At 44.3% G+C, this 22249-nt stretch overlaps 1 protein-coding gene and 1 long non-coding RNA gene across 2 annotated transcripts in view; one reads left to right on the top strand and one right to left on the bottom strand.

Moving 5' to 3' along the window:
• Positions 1 to 7738: 7738 nt before the first annotated feature.
• LOC149858151 (ras-like protein family member 11A-like) lies at positions 7739 to 20549 on the top strand. Its single transcript, XM_090061264.1, has 4 exons — positions 7739 to 8133; positions 9543 to 9599; positions 13201 to 13283; positions 19233 to 20549. Exons 1-4 carry the CDS (start codon positions 7989 to 7991, stop codon positions 19698 to 19700), a joined length of 753 nt encoding a protein of 250 aa, XP_089917390.1. The 5' UTR covers positions 7739 to 7988; the 3' UTR covers positions 19701 to 20549.
• LOC149858152 (uncharacterized) overlaps positions 19440 to 22249 on the bottom strand; it is a 54088-nt gene continuing 51278 nt past the window's right edge. Inside the window, exons 2-3 of the long non-coding RNA XR_016443983.1 lie at positions 20249 to 20294; positions 19440 to 19576 (exon numbers count right to left, since the gene is read on the bottom strand). This is a non-coding gene — a long non-coding RNA (uncharacterized LOC149858152). The remainder of the gene's footprint in view (positions 19577 to 20248; positions 20295 to 22249) is intronic.

Raw genomic sequence — 22249 nt, forward strand, 5'->3', positions numbered from 1 at the left:
CGCGGCGGCCCCGCCCCTCTCCCCGCCCCCTCCGCTCTGATTGGCCGCGGCCCCACGAGTGACAGCGGGGCCTGGGCTCTGTCCACGCTGCGGGGGCTGCGGCGTGTGAGCCCGCGTGTCGGGCTCCGGGACACGAGCGTGCGTGACAGTAACAGCATCCAACGTGCACGATGCATTCAGGGTAAAAGTGTCCAACGTGCACGATGACCTTTGAGGCAGCTCATTCATGCAGCAAATGCAACACCCAGAAGAGTATCTGCCAATTTTGGTGGGTTTTTTTAATTATTCAAATACGTCTATGTAGATATATATGTATACACACACATATCCTCTGTCACCAACTTTCCATCACAACCTTAAGCTGCATAAAGAAACCTGCACAGTCATTCCCCCACACCAAATTTGGGGTTTGTAGTCAGCACTTCCACCAGAGCTTGCCCCAAAATAAAGAGATGCTTCGACCATGATGACCCAGTTCTCACTCGCTCACTGGGGTCTACAGTGAGCGATAGAAAGTAAATAAGATTGATTTGTATATTTATTTGCATATGTATTTGCATGTTTTTCAGTGTACGATAGTATTTCAGCAAAGGCAATAATTTTGAGCTTCCAATACAATAATTACATATTTAAGACCTCACAATGGGTGTTTTTTTTGTAAAAATATATTTCTGTATAGTTATGTATATATATACAGCATCTAGCATAAACTTTCCCTCACACACCTCAAACCACATTAAGAAACCACGCACTCAATACAATAAATGCACCCAGGCCCCTGTGCCCCTGCACCCCCCCCCCCCCCCGCTGCCCTTTCCCTAACCCTATCGCAGGCCCTTAGTCCTAGCCTGCATATGGGGTTTACATTCTCAGTTCATTCACTGTCCTTCTTGCTGTCGCTGTCACTTCCACTGCTGCTGATCCTGTTGCTGTCTTCCTCGCTGTCTCCGGATCCAGTTTTGTCGTTGTCCCCTAAGACCTGGCAATGCTGCTGGGAGGTGTGCAGCACTCTGGGACTCCTGCACAGAGAGGGCTCTGTGAGGAGGGGAATATTTTCCCTCTTTCCTTTTGCTTTGGGGTATCCCAATGTCCCCAAGCAGTGACTGAGCAGAGGAGGCGGACCCGGGGCACAGCTGCGGGCCGTGGCAGGCAGCTTTGGCCTGGGCTCCCCAGGGAGGCACAAAGGACCGTGCTGAAATGTGCCTTCCTTTTTTAGGAACCCCCATATTTTTCCCCCCTCATGATGCTGGGGGAGACGAGGTGGCTGCCACTGGCGCTCAGCAGGCAGTCGGTCATGAGGAAGCCTAGCAGCACCTGAGCACCAAGCCAGCCTGTCTTCGTCCACAGACCGGCGGGCAAGAGGAAATGAGGCAAGAAAGCAAGAGGAAGCTCCCTTGTTTGTCCTGACAGCTTTTTACACAGTGCATGAAATGCACACACATTTTTTTTTTTTCAAAAAAAGGCCTGAAAATCCCAACCAGCAGCATGGTGTCTGGACAATAAAGATTTACACCAAGTGTCAAACCTCCCCGGTTTGTGAGAAATGGCACTATAAGCTGGGCACTGTCGGGAGGTGCTTACTGACACTACCAAGGGCTGCAGTCCTTGGGTTTATTTTGCAAAAGAGGGAGCTCATGAGCAGACTCCCCCACTGTCAGGCCTTACCTTTGTCCTTGTGGGAACACCTCTGGGACAAGGGGGGTAGCTTGGTGTCCAGTGCTGTTTTACAAAGCCAACCTGTTTTCAGTTCTCTGTGGGCTGCTTGCCTGCAGAGATGTGCCCTTGTATACACAGCACTTCCCCATGTCATCTGCAGCTTGATCCCATGGGAGAGCCTCTAAAGGCTTTGAATGTGAAAACTAAGAAATGCACTGGACAAAAAGAATGCGCAGTGCTCCTTCAGTGGTCCCCACTGGCAGTGAAGCAGCTAAATTAGAAACTAAAAATCTGGAGATAGTGGGCTGGAACAAAACCTTCTACTCTTTCATTGTGGCATATATTATAAACCTGAGAAAAAACATTTATTATGGCTCTTCCAGCAGTATCTGGCCACCTGAGAAAGGATCAGAATCCCTTTTTCCAGAGAGAAGCCTGGAGTCATAGGGAAAGTCCATCCCTCAGGCGTAACTGGTTGGCCACACTCTATTTTTTGGTATAAAACAGCAGTGTTAAGCATATGGCCTGCAAGCCAGGTATAGCCTGCAGACCTATTTCAATCAGTTCATGGGGAGGAGGAGGAAGCAGGGCCCAAATTCCCAGTAATGCAGTGTTAGCAGTAGGAGTAGGGTATGGTGAGCAAGGGCTACATGTTCAGTGCTTTCCTGATGCCAGGTCCAGATCTCATTGCAGTCTGGATATGGCCCACAAGGAGCCACATGGTCCAAAATCTGGGGCCACAGGTGAGTTTGACACCCCTGCTATAAAATAGCAGCTCTCTTCACTAGGTTTCAGCCCACAGCAAGGGGGGAGGATAACAAGACAACGGAAGGTTTGTTTCTTGGACAAACTGTGAGTAATACTGTTCTCTTGTAACATTTTCTTATCTATTGCAAGCCTATTTTTGGTTGCCTTTCCCAACCCTGATCATGTTTAGCTACAATGAGAGATGGCAAAAATGCCACTTTTGTTTAGTGCAACAGCTCTGTATAGCGTGAGAACCAGCCTTGGGGTCACAGGTCGGCCGGAGACAAAGAACAAAGAAAGTTAAACAAGGCTGCAAAGAGTAAGCTTCTGTTGTTGTTGTTTTACATGTATTTGGTGTTAGGGGAGATGTACACAAACTGCCAGCCACAACTCTGGTCAGGGCACCAGCTATAGACTGTAACAAGAAGCTTCTCTCCCTCTCAATATACCAGGCAAGAGATTTTGTGGTAATAACAGTGATCATTATAAACGAACTTCCTGGTGAGAAAGAACAGTCTATCACTGTAATGTAAGACCAGGAGTCTCGTGATCAAGGGCCTTCTTCTTGCCTTGACACTGACTGGCCATATGCTAAGCAGGTCACTTCACCTTTCTGTTCATCAGTTTCTTCCTTTACACAGTGCTTGAGGATTAGTTCATCCAAGCTTGAAAAGCACTTTGACACACACAGGGAGAAGACACTGTAGACATGCCAAATGCCTTTATTTTTAAGGTGCTGTATGAAAATATATTACTAGAAAAACCTTTAAAGCCAGAATCTAAAGCAACATGGACTAATATATGAAACTGGTCTTAAAGTTGGTGCAGAAACAAATCATGCAGTCTCTTCTCATTAGGCACACACAAGGACTGAGACAACACTGTGGGTGGTGGGTTGAAACTGCTAGAATTTTCCCAAAAAGGTTTTCAGCTTGACAAACTTAATTTTGCAGAAACTTTCCCCTTAATTGAAGCTACTGGGTTTTTTGTTTTGTTTTGTTTTGTTTTTACAGAAATTTGAATGAAGAACATGTTTTTGTTGCTAAATATAAGCCTATTGTACGCAAACAATAATGATCCCTTTTAAAAACAATTCTCACTCCACATGCCAAGAGTTATACAAACCCAAATAGTGTGATCCCTTTGCATGCTCTCCCTCAGTGAAACGCTATTTTGACAGTCTATGACGGAAAACAGAAATAAGCTTAGAAAGTTTCTGGCTTTTACACTTAAAAAGAACTCTCTGAGAAAGTGTAAGCCTAAAATCCGAGCTCAGTTTTTTGGGGGTTTTTTGTTCTTTGTTTTGTTTTTTTTTTAAAGAAAATAAGAAATGTGAAAGACTACTGAACTTTTAAAACCTACAGAGAATAGAGGTGTGGGGGTTTTAAAAAAAAATGTTTGAATGTCAACAAACTAGGCAAGATGTTGTACAGGGTGTGATCTTTTATTGATTGCAAACATAAAATTGTAAGCATACTGTGTGTTAGATATTTGTGCTAGTGCAGAGGAAACAAAATATGACTTGAAGAGATGACAGAAATATCTGAGAATAGCTCCAAAATCCAGGCCGAGTAAAATGGAGTATCAGTAGAAGAAAGGAACTCCTGGCCAGATTCTGGGCTATTACGCAACTGTACAAAGATAGCAAAGCCACATTTATTTTTATGTGCATAATTTTGTCTTGATGTCTTTCCTCCGGAGACTTATATAAGCGCGAGAACAGGACAAGTGAAATAAGGGGAAAAGAAACATTTTAGTCATATCCACTGGCATTTCCATTCCAAGACCTGTTGCATTTGTGCCACTATATATTGGTATCAATCGTCCTTTAAATAGATGCATATTCATCTCTTCCAGCACTTTTGCTTGTGTACAATATTCCTTGTGACATTCTTATATATTTGGCTATTTCCCTGTTCTTGATGCTTTTTTGGAAGTTTGAGTCATTTGTCATTTGGTTGCTGTATTCCATATCGAGTCAAACACAGAATACATTAAAAAAACAAGATTTTGAGACTCGTGTAGTTAACTAGCAAAGCTAGTTATTGTTTCATTTTTATTTAGGTCATCCACATTTTAAAAATAAACATATTTCCATTGTTTCATTTTTATTCTGAAATAGAAATATGTTTATGTTATTCATTGGCAAATGCTTTCAATAGCTACTGAAGACAAAAGTCCCCACATATTCCAGTTCAAAGCAGGTACCCAAGGAGAGCTTTGCTAGATAGTCAAAGTTGTTTGACTCAATATGACTTTTAAAACAGACTTATTAGTTGATCAAAGTATTCAGACCTTTCCCCTTAGTACAGCGGTTCTCAACCTTTTTAGACTTGAGGCTCCCTTTGCTAGACTTGAGGTGCCCTTGCAGAAAATGCCTGCTCTTAGTTTTCACTGTTTTAGTCACTAGAGAAAAAAAACAGATAAATTATGTTGTTGCAAAGAACATGGAAAAACCACAGCAGGTGAGAATGCTTTTGACACTCTGGATTTCTGCTTTATTCGAAATCTTTGGGCTTATATTGGGAATCATATTTGCACACCTTAACAGTGTTAACATTACATAGTATCCCAGGGCACCCTTAGAGGATCTTAAGGTCCTCCAAGGTGCTGTGGCACCATGGTTGAGAATCACTGCCCTAGTGAGCATGGTGAAATCCAAACTGTAGCACACATCATGGAGGAGTGTGCTATTTATCATTTTAATGGTTGCATTAAAGACTGGCACCAGGCTACTGATGATGCTTTGCAATGGATATCAAATCTAAAATTGTCACTCAAGCCTTATCTCTTAGTGCCATCTTTTATAGGTTGTCTATACATTGTTTATGGCTCATTTTGTCATTTGGTTGCTGTATTCCATACAAATAAATGACTGCCCTAGTGCCTTTGGCTTGAGTATCACTACACTTCCATCTTAGACTAATTAAATCAACTGTGTTGGAAAGTTTCTTGTGAAATTAGAGGTTTGTGAGGATCTGAAAGCAAATTCACAGTCAGAGATCTGGAGTGGGTGAGCGTTTAGTCAATGGCAGATTAAGAAACAATAATATGTGGTGCTGGCATAGCAATTTAGTGCAAATATTATTTAGTAAGTCACTAAAAGCATAAAAACTGAGGCTCAGCTGAGGTAAGTGCCCGGCCCACGCATCTCTTCATTCCTGTCCTTACTTTATAGGACCGCTGTGAACCACAGCTGGATCTTCAAGAATTCTGTATGCAGTAGGCCCCTAGCATGCTGGGTGCTTTTGAAAACCTCACTGTGTATTGCAGCATCTCAGTGGAAAGGGAGCCTGTGGCAGGACGGCCTCTAGGGGTGCCGTGACCTCCCCTAGCGCCCTTTACCTACCGTGCCAAATCAGGTCCCGAATGCACCCTCTCTCTCGCCCACCACGTCTTGCTGGTAAATATCAAAAGGGAGGCTGCCTTCCTGCCCTCCTTGGCATGGTGCCTGCCTTGCTGTACTGGGACTCTATCCAACTGCCCGCCTATGCCCTCATGGGAGCCCCCTCGCTTCTCTCGTGCTCCCTGCCCCCAACTGGGGCCTGTGCCCCACGCTCCCGTAATTGGGGCTCAGGTGGCCTCGGCCTTACCTGGCCCCAGACCTGCTTCTCAGGGTCTTACGCCCCACTAAGGCTTCTCCCAATTGGGGCTCAGGCAGCCTCAGCCTTACCTGGGCCCCAGACCCCTTCTTGGGCCCTGTGCCCCACTGGGGCCTTTCATCTACACCCACACTGGGCTCCTCCCAATAATCACCCACACTGGGGCTGGGACACCCCAAAACACAGCACCCTCTCCAGCACAAGAAACCCCCCTTTCTACTAGGGAGCTCCCTTGAGGCCTCCTCCACCTCTATAGCCTCGCCCAGTCCTCCGGTCTTACACAACCAAAAACAGAAAACACAAAGCCCCTGGCTACAACGTAAATTCCCAGCCAGCCTGGCTAACCTTCCTTCATATCCCTGTCAGGGTCCTCTCCACCCTGTATCATCAAACCAACACTGCTCAAGCCATCCAGCTTCCTTACTATACCCATGGAGCTCTGCTCACCCTACTTGGTCCTGCTCTTAGGCTGCCAGAGGGGAACTGACTATGGCCTCAGCCTCGCTGTTTATAAAGGCCAGGCCCTGCCCCCTTCTGGTCAGCTGACCCAACCGGTTGTCTTAGCAACCCTCACCTGTGCCACCCTGGTGCGTGGCAGCTGAGCCCATGTTCCTGTTGCCAGTAGCAGGCACCCTAGTGCCCTGCCACAGAGCCCTTTGGAAATCTGACACATGCTGCACTGAGAAAATCACTAGCATCCAAGGCTGAGGCCTGATTTTGCACTCTGCTCCAAAGTCACACCCCTGAGTCTACTCTAGGTAGCATTCATATAGAGGCTGTGACTGAAGGAAGCTGCAAGCTGGGGAATGCTCCTGGCCGTGGAGGCCTTTTTGGCAGATAGATCTGGCATAGCAGGTTTTAGCCCCCTCTTCTCTTACAGGGACAGGAGAGGCTAGTGGCTGCTGTAGGCTCACACTCTGGCTATTTCTTGGCTCCATCACCATCCAAACAGACCTTTGTAGCCAGAAAGTTTGGGCTTCCCCAAGCTGCACTGGGCTTCCCTGGTTCATTGCTTCCTTCCTCATCCCCCAGTCTGGGCTCAGCACCAGCATACAGCTATGCTTAGGCCCATTTTGATTCTAAGGTTGGTAATCCATCGCCACCACTAAATTCACTTTAAAATCTTCATAAAAATAGCTGGGCCACAGCATAATAGTGGCTTATATTCCAATGGGACAAAATTCTCATTGCAATGTTCCACCGTGGACTAGAGCCTGTTAAAAAAGTATCTTTATCAGCAAAATGAGGCTGTCCTTAGATGATAAGAATGAAAAATCATTCCTATTGTTTTTTAGATCAAGTAATTTATTAAGATCTAAAGCTGCTCCTCTTGGAAAACTTGCAGGATACCAACCCTAGGTATTTACGCTTCAGTACTTCTTGCCATGCAAAAAAAGAGTCCATCCGCTTTAAAGGATCCAAGCTCACAATCTGGATAAAACAGTCTGTGAGAGCAACAGAGAATACTGGATCCAGTTGAAAATCCAGAGGGTGTTTCAACAGACAAGGTAGAATTATCCTGAATGGAAATTGCCCAAACACCACCGACTCTATCTTGCTGGAAACAAGCACCATGAAGACTGAAAATGCAGAAGGATGTCTTCTCAGCAAAGAGCTACAGACTAGCATGTAAAACAGGCAGTGAAGAAAGATAAAGCAGGGGAGGGCGTGTGGTTCATGTGAGGCGCACACTTTCTACCCCATCTAGTGGAATGTCATGTTTTGACTTCTGATTGGCTGAGGAATGTAGGAGTCAGTTTTCACTGGGGGTGATCAAAAAGTTTCCCTCTGCTTTGCAAAGTTGCTGTCTGAGCAGTCGTTGGAAAGAGGAGGCCAGCTGCTGGGATATCCTTCTGCAAAGCTACTTAAATGAAATGAGAGGACTTCTTTTTCCAAGGATTGACTGCCAAAAGAAGGAAAGAAGCTATTTTCCCTCTCTTCTCCCCCAACTCCCACTAGACTTGATCGGCTCTTGTTTCTGGCATGCGTCTCACCTCTCAGAGTACTATGTCACAGTATTCTGCTAACTTCATCTTGCTTCCCATACCAGAGTATCCTGTTTTGGACTGTGTGCCCAACAAAATCATCAAGCTCGTTGTACTGGGTGGCAGCAACGTTGGCAAGACAGGTAAGTCCACGGAGTAATCCTGCTTTCTGCTGTATTTGCAATACCCCTGGGTTTATATTTTATGGTCAGATTCATCCAAAGCTGTATATACTTCACACATAATAGCTGATAAGCTTTTAATTGCAATTTGAAAAATGCTCTTTTTGGTAGCAGGTCAGATGATCAGAGAAAGATCAAAGGTGAGGTGGTGCGTTGTGTCTAGTGGACAAGGTGCTGAGCTAGGTGTCAGGACACTGCTCACAGTTCTCAGCTCTGCAAATGATCTACTGTGTGACCTTGTACAAGTCACTACACTGCTCTGTGCCGCAGCTTCCCTTTGACGTAGACAGAAGTAATACCGTTCCTCCTCCTGTTGTAAAGCGCTTGGAGGTCTATGGAGAAATTGTACTTTAAAAAGACTTGACATTTTCAACATTGCTTTCCACAGGGAGATTGGGAAAATAAGTGAGAGAAACTTGAGTTGTAATTTCTGAGCATGGGTTTTGTGATTTCTTAACAAAGCCACATTTTGTAGGGCCAGACTTTGTTTTACTGTATGAATACTTACTAGCCCTCAGTAAAGTCTGTAGTTGATTTGGATTTGAAGAAACCACTTTTGTATAGAAATAGGAATCAACTCATCAAAGATAGTACCATAACCAAGTTAATCAGCATATCAAAAGTGACAGAAATGACTGTTATAAATGAAGTCTGAGACAATGCTATTTGCAGTATCAGACTTCTCATTTACAGACCAGTAGATTAATTTCACCAACTAATTTGTGATCTGTGGGCATGAAGGGCAATATGGAAATGTAAATTACTATTAGGATAAAAGAGATTGTACTTCTTGAAAGGGAGATCAAAAGAGACAAAAATGTTTCTTCCAGCTTTCTCACCCAAGGCTGCATGAAGCCCTCACAAATTAAGATGAGTGAGAAGTCCTAATTCGCTGCAAAATGATCATTTTGTGCACTCCACAAGCAATTTGTTCAGTGGATGACATTAATAGATTCATAGATTTTTAAGGCCAGAAGGAATCCTTAGATCAGTCTGGCCTCTGATATAGCACAATCTAGATCTTACATGTGGCATTGTAAGTAGTCAGAGTATTGTAAGAGTTTTCTCTCTTTTAATTTCTTATCTTCAATCCAAGTGGCAAATTGAGATAGCCTTATAGTTTTACTCTATCAATCTCACCCCTTGACACCCAAGAGACAGCTTGTGGTGCAAGGTGGTGTCATGCATTGGAGCCTGGTCCAAATCATTTTCTAGATTGATAAAGACAAGTCTATTCAGGGTAGTATTTAAGCAAGTGACAAAAGTTAAGCCTGATCCTGTAGCAGGTCTGCCAGGAAGGCATTATATGCATTTTGCAACGATCCATCTCAACTTAGATTAAAGGCCCATCTTTTTACCTTGTTTTGCAGCCCTGGTGGTGCGCTTTCTCACTAAAAGATTTATTGGAGACTACGAGCCCAATACTGGTGAGTCTGCTTCCTCCTGCAGCATTACAGATGGATTCCATTTCAAACTACTGTATTTTGCAACTGCTGCATATTACAGAAAAACCAAGCACTGTCAGATGTCCACGAGGCACATATTTTCACTTAATTGCCTCCGGCTATGAAAACAATAAATCAAAGTCTCATTATTTATGATCCTTTTAGCCTAAATTTTTTCCCACCCTGATGGAAAAGGATCAGAGAAAAAAAGATTCACATGGGGACACACCTTTATTGAAAAGCAGAATTTAAAGAATGCTTTATAAATTGACTGAACAATGGAGGCTGGATACTACCCTGCTTATACACCCCACTGAAGTCAGTGGGATCACACAGGGTGTGTAAGCAAGCCAATTGTTTTATACCGTGGGCTGGGTATGTCAGTGCTGGGCTGGGAGGGTGAGGGGAGGAACGGCTAAATTAGAGTCCTCTGCCCAAATGCTAGTACAGTAGCAGTGCAAGCTGTCCTGGGTCTGCTAGCTAGGTTGTTCAAGCATAACCTGCAGGAAACATCTCAAACCTATTGAACCCTGTAAGGGCCAGAGACCTGTGCAATACAAGATCCACTAGCACTGCTCACACACAGGCCAGTCAGCATTGGGTAAGTTACTGGGTGAGGCTGGATTCATACTAAAGGCTTTGTAAATGTTTTGTTTTGGAGATGTATCTTGAGTTCAGAGGGATGAGTCAGATATAAGGATGGCAAAACCAGAAGCTTTTGATCCCTTGGACGAGTGACTGCCCTTTTCCGCTGACCCTAAGGAGCCTTGATAGCTCAGTGTTTGAACTGCTACTTTATGTTTTCCTTCACTTTTTTACAAGACAGTGTCAATGGAGTTAGACCCCTGGAATTTGCAAGATCTTTATCAGAGATAGTGCTGAGAACTCCATGCTTTTCCCATTAAGTTACCAGCCAAACAGTCATCCTGCAGCGGAAACAAGGATCTGAAGTGGGTGGTAATATATCTGTAACCATGTGACTGTTCTCCTGTAACTGGATATAAGGCAGAACACAGTCACTTTCTGGAAGCACCCTCCCCATTTTTGTCTATGCATGACAGAGCGGAAATAGTATGTTTGGTTTTGGGGAAGGCCTCTTCCCATAGAGTACAATTCCACCTTAACATCTGCTCTATTTCTGAAGTGCTCACAGAGAGGCTACTCGTCCAACACCGTTTCAAAAGGTAGAGTTTTAATGTTGGACCAGATGCACTGAACTTTGCCCTGGCAGATTTCCTTACATCATGGACATTTCTGTGAGCTCAGCTTTTTTTTTTCCATTGAAACAAAACCACCTGTTTCTGTGAACCAAATGTTAAGAGATGATTCTTACAGGGGCGATATACCGGTGGCCCTAATTAGTCTCTTTGTTAGTGGTCTGAACTGAGGCCAAGAACTGAATGAGCCCCGATGACTTCTGAGGAGAGGCTGAGGGAACTGGGCTTATTTAGTTCAGAGAAGAGAAGACTGTGGTGGGATTTAATAGCAGCCTTCAACTACCTGAAGGGGGGGCTGAAAGAGGATGGAGCTAGAGACTGTTCTGAGTGGGGGCAGGGGACAGAACAAGGAGCAACTGTCTCTAGTTGCAGCAAGGGAAGTTTAGGTTAGATATTAGGAAGAGGGTAATAAAACACTGGAACAGGTTACCCAGAGAGGCTGTAGATTCTCCATCCTTGGAGGCTTTTAAGACCTGGTTAGACAAAGCCTTGGCTGGGAGATCTACTTAGGAATGGTCCTTTTTTGAGCAGGGGGTTGGACTAGATGACTTCCTGAGGTTCCTTCCAACCCTCATTTTCTATGAGTCTGTGTTTCTAAGACTGAACTCCCTCCTTTCCTGGCAAGGGGACACCTCCAGGTCTGGGCTGAAACAAACCACTAAGGCACTTGTATTGGGTCAGTGCAAAGTGTTCCAGACTCAATGTGGTGGCTTCAGTCCTCTTTATATCAATGTACCTAGTGTTATGTTCTAAAACAGGGATAGCCAACCTGCAGCAGGAGTACCACAAGTGGCATGGGTAGCCTCTGTGTGTGACATGAAGCATACCAGTGAGGGAACAGGCAGCACAGTAGTGGATAGGGCAGAGAGAAGAAAGCAGAGTAGCAAATCAGGCAGAGAGCACAAGGCAGAGAGCAGAAAGAACAACAGATTCAGTATGGGAAAGGGGTCAGAGTGGCAACTGGGGAAGGTGCAGGGCTAGTATATGGCACATCTGCCAAAAAGTTTGGTCCACACTGTTCTAAAGATCATCAAAGAGGCTTCAGTCTCCAAAGCTGTCATCCTGACAGCCATGAATGTGTCACACAGCCAGAACCTAAGCTTTCCTTGCCTTTTTTGCACCTGCAGTTCAAACCCTGAATCAGCAGCATAACTAAGGGTGGAGGAGCAGGACACCAGCACCAGGTGCTCACTTAGAAGGGGCACAAACATTATCCCCAGCCCCATGGAGTCTGCGGCCCAGTAGTAAGAGACACCCCACAGCATTGCTCTTGCAGCAGCACCAACCAGTGCACTGAGACCCTGATGCTGCTAAGAGCAAGAGCTAGGGAGGGCAGAACAAGCAGTGGCAGCCGCAGAGCAGCTGGGGACTGTTTTGGAGTTCCCCACATGGGGAGACCCCCTCCCTCCTCATGTCAGACCTGTGCACGCCACTCCCAACTCTCAGAACCATGCCCTGCTCCCTGCCACCCTACAGGGTTTGCCCAGGGTGCAGCCCTGCTTCTTACACCTCTGCCCCAAATATTAATGGTCTTGATAAGAGCTTTGCCAGGCTGGCAAACTTGTATCCAGGTATTGCTCCCAGAGCCAAAGTGGCTCAGATAAAATGGAAGAACATGGACCTGTAGTCACTCCTGCTTGGGGGGCATTCAAACCAAACTCTGACTGCTCAAGTTCTGCAGATACCAACACCAAAACCTCAGCTCTGCCACCTTAAAATCTAGTCATGTGCTCCATTTCCAGTACTCTGTGTATCGGACTTACTTTCTCTTTCACTTCCAGTGGAAATGCATAGAAAACTAACATATCTTCCTTGATATTTTGGATGGCAATTAAAAATACAACCTAGCACCACTGCAAAAAGGTGACACTCTGTTGGATTGATGACCAATTTAAAGTAGGCACAAATATTTCACTTGGGTTTCTCTTGTTCCAAAAGGAATAATAGACCTGGGGAAAGAGGCATCTACCAGACCATAGCAGGCACAGAGCAGGCCATAATGTAAGTTGCCCGAGAAACTGTAGGCCAGTGTTTGCTGCTATCAGGAATAGATTCTGCATTTAAAATAATTTTATAGCTTTTTTAACATCTCCCCTGAAATAGTCTGGTCTGATTGTTCCATCCATAAAATAGCTCACAAAGAAAAAAACTGATACAGCCCAGGGCGATGAATGTCCAGTGAAGGAACAGTTATGATATGATGTTACTGTGATAACAATTCACACAACACAGGAGGAAACTTATCTCCCTGCAAAGGCCTAGCATGTGCCTAAATCCCATTTACGTCTTTAGAAGCTGAAATAGTAGATGTTGATTGGACTGACTCTTTATATGTGCTGCCTCTCATCATCTTATTTTTCTACCAGGAGCCTTGTATTCAAGAAAATTCAACATAGACGGAGAGCAGATCTCCTTACAGGTGCAGGATACCCCTTTTGTCTCACTGGAGGTAAAAACTCTGCTTGATGTATCTGTACTTTAGAACAGGTGTTGTCTGACCCATGTGGACCGCAAGGGGTTAAGTTGCACCCTCTGGGCTCCTGCCAGGCCACTGCTTCCCACACTGCTCCAGCTGCAACACAGACTGAGTATCTGGGTTCCCCATCCTTCCTCTGGCTGCTGATTCCTGCCTCTGCTCCAAGGAGCAGGGCAGTATGGGGGTGTAGGGGGGGATTGTGTCCACACAGTACAGTGATGCAAGGAAGGTATCAGCCTGGGCACAGGGTACAGCAGAGAATAGGAGGAGTGTCCATGTGGTACACAACCCGGTGGCCTGAGCCTTGGCTGGTAGCTTGTGTAGCAGGTGCCCCCCACGACTGATGTGGCCCCCTGGGGCTTAGAAGTTGGACAGTCCAGCTTTAGAACACAGTTAATGTCTGCATTCAACATTGCCAACATTTGTGTCTCTTCAATGTGTAACGCACTGTGAGAAGAGATATGTCTGAGCCAGAAACTCAGCTCTAAGTGTGACCTTTCCCACTGGGATGACCTCTCTCTTACCAAAAATCACCCCTTCAGGGAGCCACAACAAGTGTATAATAAATGGTTTTGTGCAGCCCAAGTTTGAATAGACACAAAATTGCTGGCTTGATCTATTTGCTGCCCAGGCACTCCTGTCTCTGAATGAGCAGAAAGTTCTCAACAGCCCAGTGCCTGACCCGGATGCTCAGGTCAGACCCTTCTCGTCTTCCAAGGAGAATCTCTTTTCTGCAGGCAGCCCTCTTTTTTCTGACGGAAAAGCCTTTATAGCAACTATACTAAGTGCTAGCGGGGCGCTTCTAATGTCTGTATTCATCCCTCTTTTTCTAGTCAGGCGCTGGGGGTGTATAATCCTCTTCACGGGCACTTCCCCACAAGATTTCAGGAAATAACAGATATAATTTGTGGCTATAATCATGTCCCTACAAGTGAATTTCTAAGCAGATCCAAAAGAGGTTCTGGGGTTCTGTTCTAGGGGATCCAATCTGGAGGCAGAACAGGATGGTAACGTTTTCACAGAACCTGCTAATTCAGTGAGATTTTCTTTCCTTGAATGATACATATCTCATGAGATTTTGGGTCAAAATTATGTGTCTTTTCATCATTGTCAGACAAAAGCCATAACTTTGGTTTGGCCTCAAACCCACTCAAAACTCAGGTTTAAATGAACACAGATCTGGCCCCCCAGAAATGCTCATTCTCTGCCGCATTCTGTATCAAGTCAAGCACCTAAAGATCCTGATAAATTTGCACATGCCCACCTGAAATTTCTAGAACTGGAAAAGGAAACCTCATGCACCCTGGGTTTCCATTTTCATTTTCTTTGATGGCTAAAAGTTGGTTTAAATGAAAAGCCAAAAGCCCTAATCATATTCGTTGTTCTCTGATGCCTTGTAGCACGTGAGGGGGGAGGTGTCTGCCAGTCATTTTACATAAGACATTATTTACCCTGCCAAAAAGCAAGCAAAAGTGGAACCAGCCATGTCTTATGTTTCATGAAACCTCCAAAAGCATGCTAGAGGCTTTGTCAGGTTTTGGGGGGGAGCAAAATCATCGAATGGTTAAACCAGCATTTTCCCCAGAGAAATATAATTTTAAAAGCGTGTATTTTTCTAATGAGGCAGAAGCCTGCACTATAAAACAGTATTTGATTTTGAAAGGAATTCTTGCTCTACTCCTAGAGCTCCTGAGTGAGCAAAACAAGAATAAAAATGCATGCACCTTTCCTTTCTGCCAGAGATAAACAGAGCCTGAACTTGAAGAGTTTTGAGTTCAGTTGAACCCATGATTTTCCAGTGGGCATGAAAGAGCTATCCTATCCAAGCCAGAAGGTACTTATCACACAAAGTTAATGGAGTTAAACAGCTTTCACTGGTATTTAAGCTTAGGTAGTGTCTGCTTCTTTCCCAGACTGGAGGAAGGGCATTTCGTGCCCAAAGACATGTCTAACACCTCCACCAAGTAAACCTATTTTTAGGTTTACTAAAAATATTATAAAACAAATCTAGCTTCTCATATTTTCAGAGAATGTAATTCATGACTATGTAGGAGTCTGTCAAACTTCTTCTGCCCCACTTAACCTCAAAATAAGTAGATTTAACTAGTAGAATTTGCATTACCTGGGTGTGGAGGTGAGTCTATTGACGCTATTGACAGGAATTAGGTAATGTCACCAGGAAAGCATGATAAGCACCTTGTAAAGAGAATCCCTCTTTCACTCCCTCCCCACAACAGAGGAATGAGGCACATTTACTTCTCCCTTTCTCCTCAGATGTAAGATACATTTTCAGATTTCCATATTTTAACCAGATCCAGACCCTGGAAGCAGGTCTCGACTCTCCAAAGTTCAACTGTGATCCCCGGCACCTCATCCAACCCTGTTTTTAATATCATTAGGGGGAGCTTCAGGTCCTTTGTCCCAGTTAAAGGCCTGCCCTGTTTCAACAGTTCCCACAGAAGCTGCTTATCTTGAATATCTTGTTTGCATCAACTGATGTCTATGAAGTGATTTTAAGGGTTTGTAGCTGAACTGAGCCATCAAAAGCATGAGAATGTGTTGGACTAGGCTGTGCTTATGTGTTCTCTGATTAGATCCTTAAGCAGCAGTGAGCTGCTTGCACTTTGGGAGCGGGGTGCAGTGATTTCTGCATTTACTCAGGATTCTAACCACACCGGAAATGTTAATGTTTAAAAACACCAGAAGCAAATAGATAACTGGGCTTGTTCGATGATTAATTGCAGCCTGAACCACACAAGGCTGGTAACAGTGCATGTTTCAAAACTCATTTTTTTTAGGAGACATTCTCATAAAACAGAAATATAGCTTGTTACTCTTTGATTTTCCTGAATAAAGCATTCCACTGAGGATTATCACATCCATCTCCCTGCTGTCTGGGCCCAGCTGTAGCAACTGAGAACTTCTGCTTGTTGAAGTGTTCTGCGTGCATTTTTTTTTCTAAGGCCATTTTCAAATATTTGTTTATAGCAATTAGGTTATTTCCCCCCCAAAAAATAATTTGATGGTGGAAGGGGAGCAAAGGGACATAAAAGGATGATAAATTAATACAGACAGTAATACAAGGCCCCCCTCTCCCCGTACCATGCCAGGCCAGTGGGCTGCTCTGAAGCATCAGGGGAGATAGCACTTCTTTTCATCTCAAGTGAAATGGCCAGAGTCAGGATCTATTCATTCTAGGTGTGGTTTTCCTGTTCCCTAGAAACTGAATTTAGACCCAGAAACTCATTTCTGAGTCATAAGTAGGGACCTGTTCTAATAACCTGAAAGTTTTATTCCATGTAGAGGTGGTCCATAAATCCAATAACCCCTAGTACACAGGGAAGAAAGTACCAGGGCACCACTGGGCTGGTGATATTGTTCTGGGCAACCTGTGACTCCAGCACTAGAGACATCCAAAGATAATTTGGGCTCCAGCATGACGGCCATATGAGCTGAAAGCGGCAGAGGGCTAATACATTTTCTGAGTCAGCCTCCAAGCTCACAGGGTTTGAAACCCATAGGAAAGTTTTCACAGGCACAAAGGACACTTAGGTACTGAACTCCCATTGACACTGGGCCTCTAACTATTTATGGGTCTGGAAAAACTCTCCCTCTGAAGCACGGCTTTCTCTTCTCTTACTGCCCGAGTGATCAGCTGTGACATAATGCATTTTACCCATCAATTTGCACCCCAAGTGCCCGGAGTTGGGCTGCCTAAATCCATATTTAGGTGCCTAAATAAGATTAGGTGCACTGTTTTGGGCAAGTGCTGAGCACAAACATATCTGACTGAAGTCAAGGGAAGCTGCAGGGAGGGTGAAGGGTCTTAACTTTGTTCAGCCAAGTCTGAACATTTCTGACAATGCTTTGCTCTTTCATTTGACAGTATCTGTAAGCACAAGTGTCAGTGTTTTTCCAGGTGTTTCATGCAGGAGGGAAAGAGAAAGAGAGCAACCACCTGAGTGACAGATAGGACAGGAGAGTGGTTTATGTCTATACCACTTCCCCAGCACGCTTGCGAAAACTATTGAGAACCATGTCCAGCCCACCTGCTCCTGCTCCATGCATACCAAACATCCACAGCTAAGGTAGCAAAGCTGTCCTGAGAGCACCCTGGGCCACCCCTGCTCTCACGCTTGTTGGAGACAGAGATCTCAAAAGCAGCAACAAACACTCTCAAGGCAGCTTCACTGCCTTGTCTCCACCTTTGAAAGCTGCAGAGGGTGGATCGCACATGTTTCTCTACAACACCCTCAGGAGCCCCATGGACACAGCACAGGCATGCCCTTACTGGCAAGGAGGATCATTAGGGTTCTGCTTTATTTTGGAGAGATTTCTTTTTTTTTCCCTTCAGGAAAAGCCCATCCAGCCTGTTAGGCTGGGTCTGGCCTACAAGTCCTACTTCCTTCCAGCCAATTTGCTGGCTGAGTATCTTCAACACCATTTTGTACAGAGAAAGTTATTCATATTGGCCCACAAACACTGATGGGCTTTGGACCAGACTCAAAATGCCTGCCCTATGTCCAGCTGCTGTTGTGTAAGGTTTCCAGAATAGAATTAGCCAGTAATAAAATGATGTGGCTGGATACTGCAGGCAAGGCTCCAAGGGCTTTTAATTTCCTTTGGCTTCAGTAACACCTGAGTGTGCCTAGCATTGAAAGACATTACAAGGACTTGCATATTGTTTCCAAAGAGCCTGTAATACAGTGGTTCTCAGCCTCACTAGACTCAAGGCTCCCCTCCATTACTTTTGTGAACTGAGTGGCACCCCCCATTTCAAAAGCTCATTTGTTATAGTGCTTAACTCCTTGCAGAGGGGCCAGGTTAGGTGGGGGGGGGGGAGGGCAGGGGAAGGGCCAGACAAAGAGATCCTGGCCCGCCATTGTCTGCTTACCTTCTCACTTATCTCATCACACTTTTTGGGGCACCTTTCAAAGGCTCTTGCAGCACCCTGGGTTAAGAATTTCTGCTGTAATATGAGCAGGAACATTTTATCAATCCAAGCATACCAGACAATAATCCATGAAGCTGATGGAGTCACAGCCCGAGGAGGATATACAAAGCAATGGATTAATTCAAAAGATCTCATCTTGAGTAGGGACTTGATCTCGTCTCCCAACACACTGAATTCCTATGTATTGGTGATTCCTGTTTGTATCTGATTAGGAACAATGATGCAGCTATGGGTACAACTGGACAGTGAAATATATGACACAAAAGGCAGGTAACAGGAATTAGGAGCTCTGTTACTTCTCAGAGAGAGTAAGCAGCAACAGGGCCCTGTTTATTTTCAGTTCCAGTAATCAGTCACGTGAAAAAGTAATCCATTCCAAAGTAAATTTGAGCCCAAATAGCACAAGAAACGTACTGACAGCAAGATCTAGTAGACAGGGAAAGAACCTCCCAAGGGAATCTGTAAAATCCCCTTGTTAGAAACATTAAACACTGGACTGAAAAAAAGCACTAGGAAAAGTCCTGTAGGGGACAATCCTTCACTTAGATAAGTGGGTTTAGAATAGCTGACCTAACAGTTTTGGGAGGGGAGGCTCTCGTTCTAACCTTTATGATTCCATTTATCAGCCCTGATAGCAGGGCAGCTGCTGAATACTGATTAGCACAAGAACAGCACAGAACAAAAAACATCTTAAAAAAAAAATCAATGCTTTGACCATTTTTAACTGCTTAACATCTGCCCAGTCTCTGCCTTAGTATCTGTGCTGCTCCATTGTATTAATCAATCTACTGACACACCAAAGAAATTTGTTCTGTAGCTGATGCATCCGGAGATGCCTTTGTCCCTATATGAAGCAGCAGCCACAGGGTGAAGCGGAGCAATTGCCTGCTACCAGTGCTGGATGATCACTTGTTTCTATCTCTTCCTCCACTCTGTTTTCTAACCTCTCCTCTCTGTTTTGGTGGCAGGATGACAATGACAACATCTGCTGCCAGGAGCAAATAAACCGCTCAATCTACTGGGCAGACGGCTTCGTGTTTGTGTACTCCATCACGGACTACAACAGCTACCGGCTCATCCGGCCCTTGTACCAGCACATCCGCAAGATCCACCCCAATGCCAACATTCCTCTGCTTCTGATGGCAAACAAAGGGGACCTGTTGCGAGCTAGGCAGGTGTCCTCCAAAGAAGGCCTCCAGCTGGCCAGCGAGCTGGGGGGCACTTACAGTGAGGTGTCTGCTCGGGAGAACTGTGAAGGAGTGCAGGAGGCCTTCCAGCATCTTTGCCAGGAGCTCAGCAGGATGATCGGGAGCTGCAATGGGGAGAAACGAAGAGGGCTCCACCTCATCCGACCCAAGTCTCCAAATATGCAGGACTTAAAAAGACGTTTGAAGCAGGCTCTCACTTCCAAAGGGAAATCTGCCACCACCCTTTGACAGCACTGACAGTAGTTCAGAGAAGCCAGCAAGAAAGCTAGTATTTGTATATTTCTGGGCCGTAACTCCACAAGTTCATTGGGCTTTTAAAGGTCTTGATAACAATCCTTCATTCCTTCAATACTTATAGAATGAGCTTCGATGGGCAAAAGCTTAGAAATGTTGTTTAAAAAAGTACTGTTAGCAGGTCAGAAGCTATCTCCTTTAAAAAAAAAAAGGCATGAGAAGCAAGGATTTGCTAGGATGATATCTTTTATTGGACCAGCTGTGGAGCTGGTATACAGTTAGACAATTTTTCGAATGTCTTGCATCTCTTTGCCTCTTGCATGATTTCTGGACCATCATGACTACAACATCACTCTTACACAATTTTTAAAAAGGACTTTTTAAAAGTAGCCTAAACTTAAACAATTAATTCCTAATATTAAAAGAAGAGTTTGTGGGGGGAGGGAGTTGTTTTGGGATGTAAATATTCCCAAACACAACTAGTGATTTAAAGCAAAACCCCAGGAGAATGAAATAGACTATATTCAGGAAGTGAAACTTACCTGACTACTTTCCTCTTCTGTGAGACCCAAGTGAAACGGGATTCTTCTAAATGATAGCAAAAAAGGAAAAAAAAAACCATGAAGAAGGTATGGTTGTAAAACAATCATAAAACTGGGCTGGGGATTCCAGGGCAGGCATAGTACCTGAAACTATTCTAATATGGGGGGGGGGAACACATTAAGGGAATAGATTTTATGTTGATGACATCCCTTAAAAAAAAGAGAAACAAGCCCTTCCCACAGATCACATTTCATTCATAAGATTACTTTTACAAATTAAAATAAATTGCTTTGTTCAGTTTTTGTGGTTGGAAGAATTTATCACTATTTTCTTGGCCCCAAATTTGCCAATGAACTTTTAGATTTTTAGATGGAGTCAGACCATGGGGGTTTTTGCCTTCCTCTGTAGCAGAGGGCATGGCCCTCTATCCAGGATCCTTTGAGCATATATGACAACATTTCATAGAAGCAGGACACTGGCTTCCACAGTTCCTCTGCTTTATTTGTGGCACGTTATGATGTTAGGTCTGTGCTGTGTCAGGGTTGATGATAGTCTTATGTAGAGTTTAGATTGTGGTTTTTATGGGATGGTTTGGATAAGTATGATCCTGCCCCAAGAAGGGTGTTTGACTAAATGACCTCTGGAAGTCCTTTCCAGCCCCACTTCTCTATGATTCTGTGATTGCTTCTGAAACACTGAATTCCTCCATCAAGCATTAACAGAAACTCAAATGCAGACCAATCTGCTCAAGAATAGACTGTACTTAATACTTTCAGAGGCATCCGCATTACCAGTCCTTCAATGCACACTTCACTGTCAGCATCTTACCATCTTGTTTCTTGGAGTGGACATCTTACAGTGTAGCTTTCATCACATGATTTTTTTTAAAATAGGATTTAGTTTTCTTAGCATTGTTTGTAGAAAATCCAGTTACATGTAAATAAAGTTAATTCATCCTCAGCCTCCTTCCCAAGCAGCAGGAGCCAAGCCTGTTACGTGCCATTAGCCTGACTATAAGTCTGCGTGTATGTGTGTGTAAACAAGGTAAATCTGCAGAGCCATAGAGGAGCTGCTCTATTATCCATGCACTTTATGCAGAGAAGGCTTATGAGCGAAGAGATGGATCAAACCACAGGAATCCAAAGCAAATACGAACTTCCAGAGAACTCCAGAGTCTCTAGCGTTGGGTGACTGGTTTGTATTCTGGGTAAATTAAGTAACTATGTAGATATCTTTATCTGATCCAACATAATCCTGATGCTTTGGCATGCACAGAGCTGCCCAGGAATGAATGATTTGAAGCAAATTTGTGAGTTAATCCAAGAGAGCAATGCCTCACCTGCAATGAAAGCATGGTCCCATCTCTCTCTAGTGCTTCACAGGAAGATATGAAAGAAGGGATTTATGTTGCATTTTTCAAAGAAAGTATCAGTGAAGGCTTGGCAGCCTCAGCTGCTTTTACAATATTACTGAGTTAAAAATTACTTGCCTAAGAAAACCATGGCTCCATTTTTGGTCAGTGCACAGCTTCTTATGGGCATCTTTGAAGCAGAGGAGATTAACTGACAAGCAGTCATGCTAGGGTGGCCAGGGGTGAAAGTGTATATAAACCAAAGCCCTTTTTTTAGTAAACAAAGCTATTTGAGGCTATAAGTGAGGTCTGGCCAATTTTATGGCAGCATTGACAACTCAGAGGCATCCATCATGCCATTCTTAAGGCAGAGTGAAAAACAACCAGGCATAGGCATCAAGCCAAGATGTAATAATTTTTTTTTAACAGGCTGCCCCAGAAATGTGCAGGACCATTAAATGAAATAAACCTCAGTGAATTATATTGAGACACACAGCTTATGTGGGGTGTATGTATGTGTGTGTGTATATATGCATTCATATCCATAGAACTATAATTATAATGCTGAGCTAAATCAATGGCTTTTACATACAACAAGCAGCAAGAATATCAGTTTAGTTTGGCATGTATAAGTATTAACAAAGTGCAG

The sequence above is a fragment of the Crocodylus siamensis genome, chromosome 8, assembly GCF_052110815.1.
Source record: "Crocodylus siamensis isolate JL-2025a chromosome 8, ASM5211081v1, whole genome shotgun sequence".
NCBI lineage: Eukaryota > Metazoa > Chordata > Crocodylia > Crocodylidae > Crocodylus > Crocodylus siamensis.

Excerpts from the sequence above, each read along its gene's own strand:
- LOC149858151 (XM_090061264.1), top strand. The coding sequence starts at position 7,989 with ATGCGTCTCACCTCTCAGAGTACTATGTCACAGTATTCTGCTAACTTC. Across the intron at positions 8,134-9,542 it reads CAGCAACGTTGGCAAGACAG|CCCTGGTGGTGCGCTTTCTC; the intron begins GTAAGTCCACGG and ends CTTGTTTTGCAG. Across the intron at positions 13,284-19,232 it reads CCCCTTTTGTCTCACTGGAG|GATGACAATGACAACATCTG; the intron begins GTAAAAACTCTG and ends TTTTGGTGGCAG.